The sequence below is a fragment of the Opisthocomus hoazin genome, chromosome 4, assembly GCF_030867145.1.
Source record: "Opisthocomus hoazin isolate bOpiHoa1 chromosome 4, bOpiHoa1.hap1, whole genome shotgun sequence".
Classification (NCBI taxonomy): Eukaryota; Metazoa; Chordata; class Aves; order Opisthocomiformes; family Opisthocomidae; genus Opisthocomus; species Opisthocomus hoazin.
This window is the reverse complement of record NC_134417.1, coordinates 87,473,309-87,492,903: the sequence shown is the minus strand read 5'-3', so window position 1 is coordinate 87,492,903 and position 19,595 is coordinate 87,473,309. Positions and strand designations below refer to the sequence as shown.

Sequence of the window (19,595 nt, the reverse complement as noted above, 5' to 3'; positions counted from 1 at the left end):
CCTCCCTGGCACCTTTCACCGCACCTCAGCCTTTCGGGAAAAGCTCCCCCTCAGCACTAACAGGAATTTCAACCCCATCTGCCTCACAAACAGAGAGGCTGCAGCCCACCCAGCATCCTCCAGACCCCGACAGGCAGCCACACGCTGTGTGGACCCCCGCCACCACGGCCCAGGGGACAAGCAGACCAGGGAGAACCGGACAGCAGCACCCGCCACCGAGCGACAGAAAACCAGCAAACACCTCGGCTCCCAGTGAGGGCAAGGCCGCCAAGATGGCGGCCGCACCGCGGCTTCAACCACGTGATGAGCACCCGCCTCGCTCCCGTTCCCCTGCGCCTTCCGGGCTTTCGTAAGAACCTGCCTTCCCCCCCCCCGGCAACCACCGGCTGGTGGGACGTGCGCACAGGCCCCGCCCCTCCCGTCCATCCCGCCTCCCGGAAGGCGAGCGGCGGGTGCGCAGGTGAGCGCGCGGCAGCGCCGCGGGGGCGGGGCCAGGTGCAAGCCCCGCCCTCCTCCTCCGCTGTTGCTGGGCCCAGCGGTACCGGCCCGGCCGCTCCCGGCCCTTCCCCTGAGGGAGCGCGGCTGCCGCCAGCCCCGGGCCCGTGAAGGGGTTCGGGGAAGCAGCTGCGTGAGGGCCCGAGCTCCCCGCAGAGACTGCCCCGGCCCCGAGGCCCGGCCTCCGCCGTGGGGCGCAGGTAAGTGCCCGAGGGCCGGGGTGGGGGCTTCAGATCCGCCGGTGGCACCGCTGGCTGGCGGCCTGGGCGGGCCTGCGCCCGGGGAGGCCGCAGGACGCTGGGCTGCCCGGCCCTGCTCGGCGCCGCGCCTCAGCCCCTTGCCCCTGCTTCAGCCGTGCAGGGATGTGGCGTAGCGCGCCGGGTAGCGTCCCTCCCTGTCTGTAGGAAAAGTATAACGCATACTGCTCGATTAATAAACCGCTCCCAGAATCCTCTGTTCCTTCCTTCAACATTTTGGCTTTTGAGCCTGATTTCTGTAGTTGTTGCCGTTTATGTCCTGTATGAGGCTGGCTGGCTCTAGAGGCTGACTGGCTCTAGAGGCTGACGTTTGAGTTGCCAGAACTCCGCCTGGCGTTTAGAATGGCCTTTGGGAAATGCCCCTGGTCGCTGGCTCAGATCGATTTGGGGAAGTCCCTGTGAACTCTTACCGAAAGTGAAATCGTGTCAGGACCGCTTGCGGTGTTGGCCGATGGAAAAGTCAGTCATAAACGGTTTTTGCTAAGGATTCTCTGGCAATTTAGTTATGGTGAAATAGGAATTTGTGATAAACGTTAGAAGTGTTACGTATAAAATGACGGCTTTTGTGTTTGTAAAAGCAAAATTTCTGGTTTTTGCTGACAGAGGGTTGGAAAGAAGAAGTTTAATTCGAGACTCCAGTGATGTGTTCTGTTTTAACAGCTTAGTGAGTGATACCGGTAAATGTAAAATTTCCACTTACTAGAGTGATTGTAATTAAACTAAAGTAAATTCTTACTGTTTGGAGAAGACAGGGAAGCTCTAAGATAAAGAGGCTCCGAAATAACACTACTTAGACAAACTTGACTTGCCATTTTGGGGGGGATAGGAAAGCTCTAAGATAGAGAGACTCCTAAATAATGTTATTTGGACAGGTTGGCCTTGAGAGGGCAGATGCACCAAGTTACAGAGATAAAGAGGCACGAAGAGGGCAACAAGACCAGAGGAAAACAACCTGGAAGGACGCGGTATAGGTGATCTTAGAACTGAGTTTGCACAGAAACAAAGGTCAACCAGCAAACACTGTGATGAGGAGTATGAGCCTTCGTCTTAAGACCCCCAAAGACCACCTGAGGATGCTAACAGACATGCGTGAAAGACAATAACATATGCTAATTCGTTCTTGGAAAAGTCATGAATATGCTAAGCATTTCTCAGAAATACAATGAATATGCATATTGTAATTGTGTTTAACCTGAAATGACAGGGTGTTTGGCACACATGTTTGGAGGAGAGATCCCCCCTGTGCCTGGCGCCTTAATAAAGAATACCTGCTTAATAGTCTGCCCACTATTGAGTTTTCAATTCTGGCTTTTCACAGCATCATGAGAAATCACAAACTTATCAAAGCTATAAAGTAGTATTGATAAAAAAGATGAATGACCAGTTTATAAATGCCACTGATATTTAAAATTCATGGTCTTAAGCATAGCTTGCAATTTTAGGCTTTGTCTGGGTTCCACAAAGCCATGGATACCCTTTTTGTTCCTTAAGTTAATGTTGAGTGGAATTGTAGCTATAAAATAATTCATCAACATAACCTAAAAGTGGGAAAATGGTGGTTACAGGTTGTTCATGGGAATTGCCTGGCATGTTTTGGAAAAGGGGGGAAAGCCACATTAATAACTTCATTGTGATCTTCTGAAAATGGAGCAAGTTTCTTGCTTTCTGCTTTGTAAATGCCATGTTTTGCCTTGGCTCTAAAATAATAACAACAACAACATCATCCCAGCAGGAAAAAGAATGTGTGGTTGTCTCTCCTAGTTTGGACAGACGCGATGCAAATTACAGCAATTAATCAGGAAGGACTGTTAAACCATCCCCTGGCTCAGTCAATGCTCCTGACTCCCTGTTAGAAGAGACTGTTGGCTTTGCAGCCTTCAAAGGGTCTTTGTAGCTCCCTAAAGCTGGGCTTGGGGTAAGGTTAACCAGTAAACTTAGCACACGTGTTTGCCTATGGTTATTTTGCTCTCAAGTAATTTTTTTCTGAGCAAGGAACAGTCTTTGAAACTGGTAAAATGGATAGAAACGTTGGGTTCTTCTTTTCTGTCCCCTTTTCTGCTGAGAGCAATGCGCTGATAAACAAGAATGAGAAAAGGAAACCACTCTGAAAGAAAAGTGAAAGTGATTAATCAAAATTCAGTGCCAACCTTAGTGCATATATGCCAATATTTTAAATGCTTTTATGTATAAATTAAAGGACGTCTTCCATATGATTCCCAGTGTCCAAGAGCCACAAGTCTCCCATGCTTTAATATACACATAGGTTTTACTTGTTTTTTCTTCTGTTGAGATCACTGTGTCTGTCTTTGCTTGCCCTCTCTCTGCCTTCTCTATTTCTTGTTTTGTTTTTTCTTCAGGGGTATATTGATTCAGTGGTTGCTACTTTCTCTGAGCTGAATGAGAATAACTTTTGTTGACGAATTCAGCCTCAACCCTTAGCTTACTGTCATGTTCTCCCCAGCGATGGGTACTGTAATGCCTGGTGCAGATTTACAGTGCACGTCATCTCTGATCTCAGCCTCTGCGCTTTATGTTGCTTGTGCCCCGTGTGTCTTTTCTAGTTTTGCAGTGGGAGTGGGAAAAGTGTCTCTTGGACTGTGAAAAGGGCCATTGTTGTGACACCAGAATTTTACATTACCGTTTTGTGATGCCGTTAAACTTGTTCGCTTCACAAATGGTTGCAATCGGGGAGGTGTAAATCGTTGTTTGCTTTTTGGCTCTCTGCGCTTCAGCTGATCTCACTTTGCTGGAGGGTTGTGAACTTTACCTGATGGTCTTCTCACAGTGGAACTTGTGGTTCTGAGGTGTTCTCTGTTGACACCTCTTTTCTGTCCCCCCAAAGACAGCAGTAATTCCTGTTCAAGCATCCACTGGTGTGGAAAGGCTGTCGAAGTAGGGAAGTGGGAGAAGCAGGAAGGCAGATGTACAGCAAGAGGGGCTTTTAGAGGGGGCGGGTGGATTGAGCAGCCCTGTCCAGGGCAGGGTTGAAGAATTGAAAATGGATTTTGATGAATCGGCACTTTCTGCAATGCCAGCTCACACGAGGGGTTAGGAAGAGGTTTCATTTGTCTTGAAGTGGCAGGGGGCTTCTGAATTATCCCTACTCCAATCCAGGTTTCATCTCCTTCTCAATGTTATTTTCTTTTTCCAGCTTACTACAGTAGTTTGGACTCAGGTTCCCCTCCCCACCAAAATGCATGGAATGCATTTTATACTCAGCTTTTTTTTCAGAGTTCCGAAATGTCACTTAGACTTCTTGAAAAAGTACAATATGTTAGTACAGGAAAGATATATTTGAAGATTGATTATTTTTTCTTTCTTTTCCCTTCCTCTGTGTGTTTTTGTTTCAAAAGAATGGCACAAAAGAAGTATTTAATAGCAAAACTGACAAGTTGCTTAAGAGAGGACAAAATTCAGCTATGGAAACCACCATACACAAATGAAAAAAAAGAAGCTGGTAAAGAGATGAAGGTAAATATTCTCTCTGAGTTGCTGTCCTGCATCTTCCATGTTGTACTGCTGGTGCATTTTCCCAGTTTTTCTTGCTGTTTTCTTAGGAGCTTGTACACAAATATTCATCCAAGCTGAATATCAATGAGAACGATGCAGAGGATGTGCTTGAAGAAATACGGTGTAAAGCAATTGAGCGAGGAACAGGAAATGAAAATTTTAAAGTGACTGGGATTGCGAGACTTGATATATATCTGCCGCGTAGAAAAGTAAGTGGCATTGCAGAAAACTCAGGAGAAGCAGCTTTACTTTGATGGCCTTTTGAGTTCTGGATATGTATCTAATGCAAATATTTTCACTTATTCAACTTTTTTAGGTCTTTTGTATGAGAGATCTGTGTTGGGTGTATAAAATATGGGGAGAGGGGGAATTACCTAGCTATATTTCAGTTTCTCGGGTATGTGGGAATATCATGGCAAAGGAATGTGACAGTGGGAGATCAGTAATTATCTTCCCTTTAGGATTTAATGAGAAAATGTCTTTCAGTTAAGGAAAGTAAACTGAATTCAAGTGTCTGTCTGGTTGTTTGATTCATTCTGACATAACTGTTTGTATTAGCAATAAGGAGCAGATGTATTTTTTTCAGCTGTAGAATACCTAAAGTTGAATTAGGATATGAGTATCACTGTGTTACCGCAGTGTTTGCTTAAATGACAGCTTTATTTTTAAAAATAATTCCCTTTAACTGCAATAAGTAACTTGAACTTGGTGTCATCTTAGGCCATGTATGGCTGATGACATTGAAAAGAACTGCTTTAGCTTTTAACTGTGGCATGTGGCAGTGTTCTTACAGTGATGACATTATCCTCATGTAGCTATTCCAGCCCAGGCAGCTAACTAAACTTACTTTAAAATAGGTATATCCAGTGTTTGAACTTGGAAATTAGAAGCAGGATTTTCTGTTGTGATGGTACTCATCTGTTCTCTTTTAAGTCAGGCTCCTAAAAGCTTCAGAAAAATAGAACTGAATTAAGTCTTGGCCTTCTAAAGCCAGGCTTCAACCTCTAGTTTCATGTAGAAAATATGCCAGAATAAGAATGTGAATCTGATTAAATTGATGTCAGACTGGTCACCGTACCAGATTCTGTGGCTACATCTACCCGAGTCAGCTAAGCTCAGGTGGGGGACAGGCTGGCCACTGTTTGGTGGACATCCACACGGTCAAGGTGTTGGCGTCAGCTCTGGTGCTGCTTAGCCCAGGGACCCGTCTCACAGGTTGAGAGGCATCAGCCTTAGTGATGTGAAATGTGCTGTATAGGTTGGTCACAGGACAGAGAGCAGGCCCTTGGTTAGGTTCTTACTAATACAAAGCCTCTTAACTGAGACTATTTCCCCCTTAAACACAGTTTCTAGCAAGCACAGCAACTCTCTCCAGTCACTTCCTAGTTTTGATCGTGTGCGGGAGCAGCAGCTTCCCCAGTGCTGTGTCTTCATCCACTCTGACAACAGTGAAAGAGAACAACTTCATTTTGGGGCATTTAAGGGTTGTAGTCATCAGCAACAGATCTGAATGGCAATGGTTTGGGTTTTCTTCTGAAGCAGATCTTAGGTGGTAACGTATGCTTCAGAAGGACTTTTTTTGTTTGTTTGCTTTCTTTTTAGCTGAATACTTGCAAAAACACAGCACAGAATCATAATTGTTCTCTATCCTGTAGAGAAAATAATTACCAGGGCATGTGATGGGCTAAGGGGTAGAGGGTGTTAAGTGATTGCCTTGCTGTTAAAACAAACAAATAGTTTAATGATTCCTCTTTACAATGCTGCTGGGCATAGGGGAATTAATTAATTTAAAATTCCAGTTTATCTAATCTGGGAGCAGAAACACTAATAGGAATTAATCATAACTTAGCCAGTCACAGGTGAGTGGCATCATTACAAAGCAGAGTTAAGACTGCAAGTGCATAATTAAATTAGTCAGTTTAAATTGTTTGGTTCTGCGTTTAGATTTATCTAATTCTGAATCTTCTGCTGTTATGATGCTTATTTTTAGCACTGTATAGCAAGTACAAGACTCCCTGCATGGAAATTGCTAATATGTATGCCTGACCATAACCCTGTTAACATGATTAGTATATCAAAAAGAGATTGTAGTTGTTGTAAAACGATTCATTAAGAAAATGTCCAAAGTATCTTGATACCATGCTTTTTTCCTTCCCTCCTCCTTTCCCCTGCCCAATATAATTACTACAGAGCAGAAAAATCCCACTGGAAACTAACCTGTTCATCACAGGGAAGGAGCTCAGATCGCAGTAAGTGTAACCACCCTTGGCTCTCCTCTAATGAGACAGCATACTGTCATACAGTCTAACAAAAAAGACAAACAGAGCACTCTTTGTTCGATTAATCTTTTTCTTAGCATGTATGTTCGTTCAGTATGTCTGAATAGATGTCCAGTGTCTCTGCAGGGCAGTTCTTCATGCAAGAAGCTGTGGTTAACAGATAGCAAACAAAAAAGTTGCAACCAGGGAAGGAGATAGGGTGCTCTGTAAATCCCCAGCAAGTCCCTGAGAAAGCACTAGTGATTGGTATTCCAAATCTGTAACCAGAATCATAGAATCTTAGAATCATTAAGGAAGGAAAAGACCTCTAAGATCATCAGGTCCAGCTGTCACCCCAGCACCACCATGCCTGCTAAACCATATCCTGAAATGCCACATCTACACGTCTTTTGAACCCCTCCAGGGATGGTGACTCCACCACCTCCCTGGGCAGCCTGGTCCAATGCCTGCCCACTCCTTCAGTAAAGAAATTTTTCCTAATATCCAGTCTAAACCTCCCCTGACACAACTGGAGGCCATTGCCTCTCATCCTATCGCTCGTTACCTGGGAGAAGAGACCAACACCTGCCTCACTACAACCTCCTTTCAGGTAGTTGTAGAGAGCAATAAGGTCACCCCAAGATCCTTTTCTCCCAGGCAGCTCTCCAGCCACTCCTCCCCAAGCCTGTAGCAGTGCATGGGGTTGTTGTGGCCAACATGCAGGACCCAGCATTTGGCCTTGTTGAACCTCATACACTTGGCCTCGGCCCATCGATCCAGTCTGTCCAGATCCCTCTGCAGAGCCTTCCTACCCTCGAGCAGATCGACACTCCCACCCAACTTGGTGTCATCTGCAGACTTGCTGAGGGAGAAGGCGAGTCTTCTGAACAGCGAACGTTAGCTTCTCTTCCTTTTGTGTTTTTAAGCCTAATAAAATCAGGTTCTTTTCTGTCTGTCTGTTTTTTTTCCCTTTCTGTATCCCAGATTTCCCTATATGGTATGCAAAGATTTATGGTGATGTTATTTTAGTTCTAGAAGTCTTTTATAGCAACATTTTTAAGCCAGTTAAGAGCATACTAGTTTTTAAGTTTTATTGCTATTCTAACAGAAATATTGTATAGCCTTACAAATTTATATTCATGGATGAAATGATTTATTTCACAGGATAGCACAGGAACATGCATTAAAAGAAAATTCTATCAAAATAATCATAAATAAGAAGCAGCTTGACCTGGGTATGTATCTCTAGTTGAATATGCTTTTATGATAATTTTGTAGTTTACTGATTCTCAGAAGAAAAGTTTATTGTAACTCTGTTTAATTTCAGAAATTCCCAAGGAGTAGCAGTTACATTTGTCAGGTTGTACTCTATGGGAAATGTAATAAATTATAATGATCAAAATTCTTATGTGGAAATAGAGCAATTATAGGAATCCAGAAATAAGTGTTGAAAATCCATTTTTCAAGTGTTGAAATGCTGAAAATGTGTGTCTAAGAGCAACCTTACTCTTCCTCATAGTATGTGTTGCATGGTGTTACAGCACATCCAAAAACTTTTTGTAATGTTTTACACATGTTCCGCTTGTCAGACATGTGGTGGGAAGTGATGACAACAGCTTTCTCTTTAGTGATGGTCTAAGCATCTGACATTTATTTCCCTTAGAATATGTCAGAATTAGTCATGGACTTGACAGTAGGAACTCAGGTTCAGTTCCCAGTTCCTCTGTACTGTTACTGTTGCAGCGTGTGATCCTGGGCATGTTCTTATTCCAGTTTTTGCCTGAATATCAATTAACTGAAATAGAAACAATCGTAGTTTTCTGAATGTTTTGAAAAAAGCAGGCAAAGAAACATACCAGTCATTTAAAAAGCACTTTTAAAATGCAAGTCTGATTCTAATTTCTGAGTTTCTGCCGAATATGTCAATAATTGGCAGGGGGTTTGATTGAGTTCTTGAGTCTAGTAAGTGCTGTAGTTCGTAAGTACGAGTAAGGCAAGGGGCTGTTCAGGTTGTTTTGTTTATGGGTGTTGGTTTCTTTTCCCCCCAGTAGCACTACAATGTAAAATAGTCTCTCCTCACAAACAGAGTATTTGGATTGTATTCATCGTACCCTGTTTTGCAGGCAAAACCCTTGAAGACCAGGGTGTAACACACAATGCAAAAGTGATGGTACTTCAACTGGAACTGAGTGATGAGGAAACAAAAAGAAGAGTTCAGGAAGAAGAGCTTCAATGCAAGAAAGAAAAAGAAATAAATGACAAGATGCAAAGAACTAAGAAGGGTTTGGAAATTCTAGCAGAGAGAGGTAAGGGGGGTTGTTGGGAGTATTTTTGTGGGGTGGGAGCGGAAATGGGTGTTCATTAATTCTAGCGCATCAAAAATTATCTTCTTAGTGGACTGTCAGTGTAGAAGAGTGGCTGTGCCTTGGCTGGATTTCAGTTTATACTTTTCTAGGTTTCTACCTACTTGAAAACTGGATTTTAAGTTGACTAAAAGTTCTTCTTGCACAACAAGAATGCTAGAAAACATTTGGCACTTTGAGAAGGCTATAATATGAATCAATTATTATTTAATTGGCACTTGACAGTTAAGGGGCTGACGCTTGAAAACAGGCTTTAAATTTATAGTAGACGTAAGCACAGTGAAATAATGTATTGTAAGTCATTAAATGCTTTTTTTGTAGTCTACCTCCGATACGGCTGAGCGTAACCATGGTTTCATTGTGCAGAACAGCTCACTTGTCATTCTCATCTGCAACACGGCTCTTCTGTTCTTGTTGCATTTGATGTTGATTGCTGGCAACTGTGGATTAAGTTAAAGAGATATAGTCAATTTAACAATAATAATTTTTCAAAACGAGATTGTGTTAGTGAATTGCGTTGCTAGATGGTGAGTTTAAATCGCTTCTGTATTTTATTGTTTCAAAAATTCACAAACAGGGAACTGTGAAACTGAGTATGTAATTAATTCCTGCCAAATGCAAAAGTACCTGAACAAAGCTGCTTTTATCAGTCGGTGACAGCCTGTTTCTTACTATAATATCAGATTTTTGAGCAAATGAAAGAAGCGGTTCCTTTTATGGACTTAAGGGGTAATTTAGACGCCAGCCCTCAAATCCGGTATAGGGCCTCTTTAAGGTATTTACGGCTAACTGTCAGTTACAGCACGGTGCCAGAGTGCAGAGCGGAGTCCATGATGGGCTCGCAGGCTGAAGGTTCTGTGTGCAGCGTAGAAAGGATGGATTTAACAACCCTTTTGTTTCATGTGAGGAAAAATTGCAGGGCAGAAGCTTTTAATTTCAGCAAACACCTGCTTAACTGTCTTTTGTTTACAAGAAAAGCATTTTTTCACTTTATATCAGCTGGAAGTGAAAACAAAATTGATCGTTTGGTTATAAGCATTAAAGGTGTGGGGAAAGGAAAATACTGAGCTGAATTTTTTTTTTTAAGTTTTATCAACTGTGCTTAGTTGTGGGGTTTTTTATATTCTGTGCTTTATTTGATAAATCATTTCAAATGTTATATTGTATAAAGTGTAGGTGTTGCCTTCTGCAAAAAATTCTTAACAATTCATGTAGCTTCTAATGTGCTGTCTAAATTTCTGGATGCACAAGGCCTTTTCCGTAGTGACCTTTCTAAAAGTTTCTCATGTTTGTCTGATCAGGGCCATTGCTCATAGGTATGTCCAAAAAACCACACATGCAGCCTTTATAGGTAGTTCTGATTTTTTTGTTGTTTCTTTGTTTTTTTGTTTAGCAATGCACTTATTGACATAATCTTTGGACAGCAGAGTTACTCTGCTGAAGGTGTTACTTAAATTTTAAACTGTTTTGTCTTATCTTTCAGAGGAGTACTTGGATCCAGATTCTGTTCCATACCTAGACATAGCTAATCAAACTGGAAGGTCAATCGAGATTCCTCCTCAAGCCAAAAAAGTAGGTAAAAGCACCTTACAGAACTACTAAGATGGCTTTTAAAGCCTGATTTGTGAAGTATTCCAAGTACAGGATTGAAATACAGTCAGACTTTCTTGGGATGTAACCCTGGGTCCAGTGTATGTTTGCTTAATAGAAATAATTTCGAAATAAAATTGTAGTAGAACTCTACAATTAGGATGACTTCAGTCATCTGGAGACAGAGCTCGGATTGCTGATCTAATTGCAGGTCTAATCTTGCACCAACCCGTGTGTGGTCCATATCTTTCTTACATGTGTTAAGATGGGCTTTAACTTTGTTAGATCCTAGCACCTATTTTAAATTCCGTGTGCCCTAGAAGGCCATGAAAATAACTTGGTTGTAGGCCTTAGTTTCAGCTGGAAACTTCACGAATCTCTCAAATTAAGACTTTTCTAAATAGTTTTGAGATCTCTTGCACTGTGACCACTCTAAAATTTAAATCTGTTCAACATTCAAGAAAGTTCCACATTCTCAACTGAAAATGTCTTTGGCTGAAGGCGTGCATTGAATTACAGTAGGAGTGACATACCTGGTGTTGGTCGCTGAAGCGGAAGAACAGTGATAGATGCTGTCTTTTAAGATTGCTGGATTTTCTGAAGATAAATAAAAATCTTTACAAATACTTGGAATTAACACCCAGTAACAACACCAAACAAATCCCCCAAACCTCTGGAAGAAATGAGCAGGCCCCAACATGTGCTAACTGCTGCCCTAACCTCTTCAGAGGCATACTGCGTTTTCTGCATCATCTGGAGTTCCTGGATGATTGGAATAACAACTGTCCATTCTCACAGTGCATGCTGTTCTGAGGAAGTGCTGACAGTAATAATTCACCTGAAGAGTTAAAGCATCAAATGTTCAAGTGCACAAGATTTCATCACTATTGAACGAGGGTGAGAGGAAATATTGCAGGTTGTTTCTATCCAGAAATATTATTTACATTTCCATTTGTCATACTGCAAGAACTTTGCCACATGCAAAATTTAATTTTCAGTTCTGAGGTTTTGCAGGAGGTGAATTGTTAGGTTTTACAAGATAGTTGTAACAGCAAAGCAAAATAAATTTGATGCTGTTAGGAAGTGTAGCACCCAGAAAAATGCTTAGCCTTTTATCACTCATCACTGAAAATCTGTCTAGGGTTGCATTCCTAAAATAAACTTGGTACAGTGTGTCATGTGTCAGTAACATTCATTGCTTTTAATTATAAAATACCTAACATGAGCAGACAGGAGGAAAGTATGAAGCGATGTGAAATAGTACTGCTCTTACAGAACAGATACAACGGTATTCTTCTAGGAGGAACAAGGGCTCCAGTGGACTGCCTACGTATTTCTTTTTAGTTACGTGAGTTGGGGAGGTGCAAAAAAGTCTCCATCTGTTTTTCTAGGCCCTTGTGCTGGCAATGGGTTATCATGAGAAGGGCAGAGCATTGATGAAGAAGAAAGAATATGAAATAGCACTGCCGTATTTGTTGGATGCTGATAAACACTTCTGGTAAGAACCTTTTTGAGTCCTTGTGTCTGTCTTTCCTTTACTGTCACCCAAATACAGGAGCAGTATTTGCTCTGCCTGTGCGTACCGCGCACCCCCTGTGCACGTGCGAAGCAGCAGACAAAGGCTCTGACTCTGTGACAGGTGGCTTCATGCAGAACAGCTGAAATGGATCAAATTGCCCAGTGGCAGTATCTTTCATATCCACAGAAACAGCAACTGTCAATATTCATGTACTAGGCTACAAATTGCATTAGCTTGAGCCGGTTAGATGGTCTTGCAATCGCTCCTGTGAAGTAGTAGCTTCTTGCAAAGGGCAAGGCAGATAGCTGAGGTCAGTAACAATAGCAGGGTTGCTGCAGGTAAACTACTTCCCTGTCAGCAGTCAGAGCCCTGAATTGCTCTTTGAGATCCCCAAAAGCAATACTGTCCTCGTCTGTTTCTCATCTGTACGCACGTGCAGGGAGGCTGGCGCAGGGCTCAGCGTGTTCACGTGCACTAAGGGCGACGGTTTCTCTGTCCTCTCAGGGACTGCGCAGGGTTTAATCCATTCTGCTGTATAAAGAGATGCTGCCTTAAATAATAACAGAATGAGTTGTGACTCTCGTAATTCTTCGAGCTGTAGTGTTCCCATTAGTGCCCTGTGTATTGGTGATGGGAGATCAGTGCGTTATTAAAGTTCCACTGACATCGGTTTGCTACCTCAGATGCGAAGTGTGTGCTTGCTCAAGCGTGTGAGTACGTGTGTTCCATTAGTGTGGAAAAGTGTGTGGAAAAAGTCAACAAACTCACCCAAAAATCAAAGTAATGGTGTCATTTTCCAGTGAGTGTAGCACAGAACTGCTGAATACTGTTGACAATTACGCGGTGCTGCAGCTGGATATAGTGTGGTGCTACTTCCGCCTGGAGCAGCTGGACTGCCTGGATGATGCAGAGAAGAAGCTGTCCACAGCACATAGGTGCTTCCAGAGGTGCTATGGGGAGAACCACGAACGACTTATTGATATCAAAGTACGCTGGTTTTGATTTAATTTGGGTGGCCTTTTTGTTTCCTGTGTGTATTCAGTTACTTTTCAAGTACTGCAAGACTGACTTTCAGAAGTTTAAAGTTTTCTTGTGCTTCCTCGTCTTGTAATCTGGTTGTGTAATTCTCAGCGTAGAGAAAGCATTGAACCTGACACAAAGGTCATGGCAAACGTGATTATGTGCACAGACATCATCAGTATTTCATATGTGACACTTTATCCACGTACTAAGTGCCACCTATTAGTGACTGTGTCTTACTTGAACATGTGAAGTGTTGTATTAATAATGAGTTGATCTTCTACCCTGTGCTTCTACCCATGTGTCCCTCCTCCTCCCTTGTTTAAACAATTCTTCAGGGAAGCTATGGTCGTGAGAAGGTTTTATTTCTGCGGCTTTACCTCCTTCAAGGGATAGGACACTATCACAGTGGCAGAGAAAAGGAGGCTGCTGAGTATATCCAGAAGGTAAGGCACCATCAGGTAAAGCTGTTGAGTCGTTCACCCCAGCTCCTGTGTTTGGGCTCTGTCTGGCACCTGTTCTTTGCTGACTCAAAAAACAAATGGGGAGGCATTTTTTTTGTTTGTACGTTAGCAAGAGTGTAAGTAATATAATTTTGTTCTTTCAATGTACAGGCATCTCGTTTATATGAAGAGCTGTCCATAGATCCTGATAAAGTTTATCGCCTGTCACTCCTGGGATTCTCCGAACAGGAAGCTCGCCTTGCCCTGCGAGCCTGCCATGGGAATGTGGAGCACGCTGCCAATCTGATCACCAACCAGAGAGAGGTATGGTGCAGTGTGAGCATTAAATCGAGGATCACGTTAGTTGGGGCATCCGTAAGATCGTGTTGGGTGTGACTAGGGCAGCATGGTGCTGCATTAAGGACTTCGAGGTGCTGCGAGGGTACCCATCGAGCTACGCCGTATTACGGCTTTGGACTTCGAAGATCCAGGAGCAGAGAGGGAATTCTTGTGCTGAAGTGAAGGAAGCTAAAGTGAAGTGAAGACGGTGTTGTCCAGATTTGGAGTGCCTGAAGCTACGTTTGGTGAGCTGAGATGGCACTTCTAGGCTTCAGACAGTGAAACGTGGACAAAAAAGTCCAATGGTTGAGAGAAGGGCTGAGCAGAACTCCTTGGCTACGTGCCCGGTTCTGACTGGGTGGCCTTGGCAAGCCTTGTCTAGAGGCCCATCTGCCAAACGGGTTTATCACGTACCACACAGGGCCTGTAACAGCTGTGATAGCGTAAGATCCGATCTGCAGAGGCTGCAGAGCGGAAGTGTGGCAGCACTGCTAGCTTGTGGAAGTGCAACTTTATTTAGTAACGAGTGTCTGGCAGCACAGTCTGTATTTGGGGAAAAAAAAAAAATCCCTTTTCCTCAAGAGATTCAAACTCAAAGAAGTAAATCCAAGAAACCCGATATGCACAGGGGAAGGCTGAAGCACTCCCATGCACAGGGAGCTTTGTAATGGCTGTGTTCTTGCAGGAAAAGGCGCAGATAAGGAGGGAGGAGAGAGCTAAAAGGCGGCAGCGACTGGAAGACATAAACACCTTGAAAAGTATGGGCTATTCAGAGAGAGCTGCTCAGGTAGCTCTTCACAATACACAAGGAAACCTGGACCAAGCCTTTAAGGTAAGTGATTTTTCAGGAGTAATGGTTTCATACAAAAAACCCTTTTCTTTTTAAATTTTTAGCATTTTTAATTGTCTGTAGTCTATATTCATTACTACATAGCTACATTTTCTGAACTGTAATGCCTGAACTTCCACTTCCTGACCTGATAAATCAGATACCATTAAAGTTGGCTGATGTTTGCTTATACCATGGGCTTAAATACATACCCATACCGAGGAGCGTTGTATCTCCGCTGCCCTGTTCTGATCCCTCTCTATTTTATTGTAGTTCATTCTTGACAATCCTGAGTTATTGTTGGAAGATGATGATGATGATCCTGTGGCCATGGACCAGTTTCAGGTTTCCCAGGAAAGTATTGATCAAGTAAGTTAGACCTTTTGTTTTCTTAGGAGTTGGTTGTCCTGTTTCTGAGATATGCCTGCCTTAAGCAAAGCTGTACAAATATTGTCTGACCCATGTCACTCAAGCTGTCGTGCTTCCACTGTCTCTCATCCACTCTTCACGGTGAAGTTACACTCGGGCTAAAATGTAATCCATGGGTACCTCCTGCGCGTGTTACACCAATCTGTCACGCGCGGGTGCGGAGCGAAGTGTGTGCGCTCTAATGCTCTATCCCAAAAAAGACAGCAAATGAGAAATTTATTCAGGTCTTTAAACACTGCAGTGCAGAAGGGAAAGAGCTGGAACATGTCTTTCTCATCATAGGCCATCTGAAAAGCTCTTCAGTAGTTAGCGTGGCTACATAATTAACGTCAGGTAGGCAAGAAAACTACATTGCGTAAAAGTAAATAGTACGTGCACGCTTCTGATATGCTGGAGTGCTTTGAAGTTTCCTTTTGAAAAACAGAAAGAGAATTGGTCTGATACTAAACGAGAGGCTCTTGATTCCGCTCAGCCGCCCCATTCCTTGAATAGGTCACTGCCCTGTCGTTAACTGTTCCAGTAAACCAGAGTCAGTGTCCTGGAATTCCTGGCATGCGAGCCCTTCCCTCTGTGCAAGGGGAATGGCTGTCAGATGCGCAGTCAGATTCCTGTCAGACCCTGGTGCTGGATCAGCTTGGACTTCTCCGGATTTTTTTCCTTTTTTCCCCCCTCCTGTAGCTGATGTACATGGGTTTCAGCCGTGAGTCAGCAGAGCAAGCTTTAAAGGTCTTCAAAGGCAACATCCACGTAGCTTCCCAAACCCTCGCTCACTACGGGGGAGTTCTTCCTGCTTCGCTGCAGCTGTCTCCGGAGGGGTCCAGTCTGTCAGAAGAACTGGCTTCATCCAAAGACTCGCCGACAGAGTCTGCAGGTAAGAGCGGTGCAGGCAGAGGAGGGGGAAGGCTGTTCCTCTGGCTTTCGTACAAGACGATTAAGCGGTTTCTGCTTAGGTGCTGGTAAAGGGCCTTGAGCAATGCCCCAGACTACTTTTATTAGCAGCATAGTTGGAGGTGAGGCACCCACTACCCCAGGTAAGCTGTAGCCCCAGCAGTCGGTGACAGCCACAGACGGAACCGCACGGGATACGCATCGGCTGTAGGCAGCACGCAGGACAGATGCAGCCCAGAAGAAGGGGGTAACCTTCAGGGCTAAGGGGAAGTGGCTGCGGAGTGGGCTACAGCTTTGGCCCACAAGACTGGAGGCCTCGGGGCTCCGCGTCCTCGCCTGCGTCTTCACCTCCCCGGTGAGGAGCTCGTGGCCCGCTCTAGCCCACAGGCAGCTCTAGCTTCTCCCATCTAGTTGTACTCGCTCACACCGGTTCTCTTTAAAAACGAACCACCCTCTCCTTGCCTGCACTGCAGAGAGCCAAGTACTGAGCTGCTGGAGCACGTTCCCTGGACCTGCCACTGACAATGATGGGTTTTTGGCGTGCTAATATTTGGCTTCTGACCGCGAGGAAGCTTGTTCCCCATCTGTGGGATACAGTCAGCTGATCTGACCATATACTCCTTCCTCGCTCAGAGCTAGAACTGTAGTTGATACTTGGTATTTGGCAAAGAGGAAACTTGCTCATACTCTCTCTTGGGTTATCTGTCAGAGCTGTAGTGATCCCTGTTGTACAACGAAAGGCTTTCGTACAGCTTTAAGAAACAGGAAGAAATCGCCGCCCTGTGGTGTCGTTTGCTGAGCAAGTTTAACTGCGGTGGTTTCGCAGGAGCAGACTCGCAGGGCAGTCGTGCCGGTGGGAGCGGGACCGTGCCAGCGCCTTTGAATTCATTCACTGCTGCTTTCTTTTGTTGGAAGGTTCTTCCGGTTCGCCAACCGATGAAGACATGGAGACTGATGCCGTCAATGAAATCCTGGAGGATATTCCTGAACATGAAGAGGATTATCTGGATTTAACACTGGAGGAAGAGGAGCAGATCATTCATGAATACTTATCCTATATACAAGTACCACAGCATTAAATCCCATTACATCTACTTCAGTTACATGTATTTACCCTGAGAAATTGAGTTTGGATTATAAATGCACCTTCAGCTTATCTCTTACTCAATGCCTTGAGTTCAGTTAAACTAGAAGTGGAACACTTAATTCCTGCTTATTTATAAATCTGCTTAGAGCCTACATTTGTGAGACATTGTAATTTATTGTCATAGCAGAAAAATAGAAGCCTTTATTTTCAGAAGAAAATTTAATAGAACTAAACTATATTTTTATTGTGAAATGAGTTAATTCACTTAGTATTCAAGCAAAGAAGCATTTCTATACCATTTTAAAATACCAGCTTTAAAAGAAGCGAGTTTGTAAGTCGGAAGCCTAGCTCATGAGGTTATATAGTTATCAACTTACAAACTGTTCTCTTTCTGAGAGATTTCAAAGAGTCACTTCTGTAGCTGTTGTGCGTGGATTTATGCTGTGTTCTGCTTGTCACTTTGTGCGGGGGTTACGCAGGCAATAAAGGTCACGGTGTGCTGCTGCCGCTTTCAGTAAGCGCCTTCCGTGCTTTGGTTTTAAATCCAGTAGGAAGGACCCTGTCACACCCCAGTGCACTGAGTGAGGGGTGTTTTCGTTTAGAACTAAATCAGGAGTTTCCCCAAGCAGCTCCTCTTACCCTCTTGCAGGTGTGCAGCTTCAGAGCGATGGATTTCATGGGGACGAAGTGATTTTCTTCCATCAGCTGTCGAACAAAACTTGGCTCAGGCAGTGTCTCGGTAGTTGTACCCCCCCCTTCAGCACTCTGAAGAAATAGAGCACGCACAGCCCCCCCGTTGTGGGTTTTGTGTCTGGTTTGTAACGTCCCGTTTTCTGCTACAGAAGCACAGAAGTTCCCCTGCGCGTCAGCTGTCGTTCAGGACGGGTTGTTGGCTTTGCGGTCCCGTCCACCCCACGGCAGAGGGAGCTCGGGGCCTGCCTGCTGCCGGGAACGGAAACGAACCAGCCGGGGGTTTGCTCTTACCCTGCGTTTATCAGCAGGGAAGCAAGGGCTTGAACTTTGGAAGCGGAGCTGTGGCCTGCAAATGACTGCTCTGTTCCTGAGGATGGACTTCACAGATTTTATTTTTCCTGGCTGCCTTAGCCAAGGACAGCAGAAAGCAGGCAGTGATTACACTGCGAAGGAATTCTCTGTATTTCATACTTGTGCATCAAGACAAGTGCTGTAAGAACGGAGTTGTTTCGTATCTCCCAAAAGGCTGAAGCGTTTCTAATGCTGGTAGTACGAGCTTCAGAGGGAAAAACCAGCCCCAGGAACCACGATCTCCTGTTTCTCCATAGGAGAGCACCGAGGAGCCACTGGACAACATGCAGCGTAGGACCAGAACATAGAAAAGAATTGAAAATGAGAAAACCAAATGCTGGACGTAGTTTTAACAAGAAGTAGGTGGGAAAGCACAAATCCCTTCCTTCCATCAGCCGGAGGGCTTCCCAAGCCCGCTGGCGTGCCGGCATTCCCTTACGCCAGCCCAAAGGCAGCGCCTGGCTGCGGAGCAGCATTCTCCTCTCTGCAGTGGCTGGCATAGCAAACTGGCAGCAACAACTTAAGAAGTGAAGGTTTGTCTTTGGGGAACTTAAAATTCGCATCGTAACACGCAGTGGTTGTCGGAGAAGCCATGTGTCAGTGATGTAACGCTGCCAGCGCTGCCCCCAAGGAACTGCACCTGCAGTTTACCTGAGCAGCGGGGCCAAAAGTTTTCAGTTAATTTTGAGCGAGTGTTTGAAGGCACCGTGATGTTTAGCAACAGACAGAAGTGGTAGTGACTCATTAATTCCGCTCTTTGAGATCTGTGTCTATTAAACCCATTTCCTAATTCCACGTGCAGCTGCTGTATGGCCAGATAAGCTCTCGTGTCTAACATAACTCTGCGCAAAGTTTTAAACAAAAAAATACAGCCCAGGCAATCTGTGCAACTCCAGCCATCTCTGCTAAAGGCCTCCTACTTAGCGCTGACCTCATAAGCAAAATACAAACAAAATGAGCTGCAGAGCAAGCCATCACCCCAGCAACCAAGAGCCACCGTCTCATAAACATTTCCCGCAGGGGCAGCTCGGAGCTGCGACGACGGGACCGAGAGGTTTACAGCGGAATTCAGTCTGCGCTGTGCCGATGACCTCCCACCTCAGTCTCTGTTGGTCAGCGTTTAACGTAATTAAACTGTAGTTCTCTACCAGATGTGGAAACATGCCAGGTAAGAGCTAACAACGCAGCAAGGACGGACCCGACCCAAGGATGCCGCGTCAGGGTTTCAGAGGAGGGGTCCTCCGTGCCACCACGGCGAGCGCGGAGCCAGCGTGTGCGGCTGCTCATCACTTTCCCCTAGACTGGGCTTTGGTTTGTGGCTGGTCCCTCCTGCCCCAGGCTCGAAACCGAGCTCTGGCAGGCTGGTGCCTGGTGGGAGGCAGGACAGGGCCGCAGCACACCGGAGGCCAGCCCCAGCAGTGAGGGAAAGGCAGGAAATGTTTCCAAAAGTATAGGTTTTTCAGGTTTTTTTCAGTATTCCATCCATTTTTAACTGCTGCGCATCTGCGGGCAGCCAGATACCCT

General features: G+C 44.6%; 1 protein-coding gene across 1 annotated transcript; it reads left to right on the top strand.

Annotated features, from left to right (window-relative positions):
- Window positions 1-413: 413 nt before the first annotated feature.
- On the top strand, window positions 414-17,541 carry NUB1 (negative regulator of ubiquitin like proteins 1). The gene is made up of 15 exons (XM_075419815.1): window positions 414-695; window positions 4,106-4,223; window positions 4,310-4,471; window positions 6,453-6,511; window positions 7,685-7,755; window positions 8,644-8,826; window positions 10,367-10,455; window positions 11,865-11,971; window positions 12,793-12,979; window positions 13,351-13,458; window positions 13,627-13,779; window positions 14,480-14,626; window positions 14,897-14,992; window positions 15,731-15,923; window positions 16,856-17,541. Exons 2-15 carry the CDS (start codon window positions 4,107-4,109, stop codon window positions 17,017-17,019), a joined length of 1,836 nt encoding a protein of 611 aa, XP_075275930.1. The 5' UTR covers window positions 414-695; window position 4,106; the 3' UTR covers window positions 17,020-17,541.
- Window positions 17,542-19,595: the final 2,054 nt, after the last annotated feature.

Bases quoted from the DNA above. Each gene is read 5' to 3' on its own strand.
- NUB1 (XM_075419815.1), top strand. From the start codon at position 4,107: ATGGCACAAAAGAAGTATTTAATAGCAAAACTGACAAGTTGCTTAAGA. The intron at 8,827-10,366 runs GTAAGGGGGGTT...CTTATCTTTCAG, and splicing joins GGAAATTCTAGCAGAGAGAG to AGGAGTACTTGGATCCAGAT. The intron at 12,980-13,350 runs GTACGCTGGTTT...ACAATTCTTCAG, and splicing joins AACGACTTATTGATATCAAA to GGAAGCTATGGTCGTGAGAA.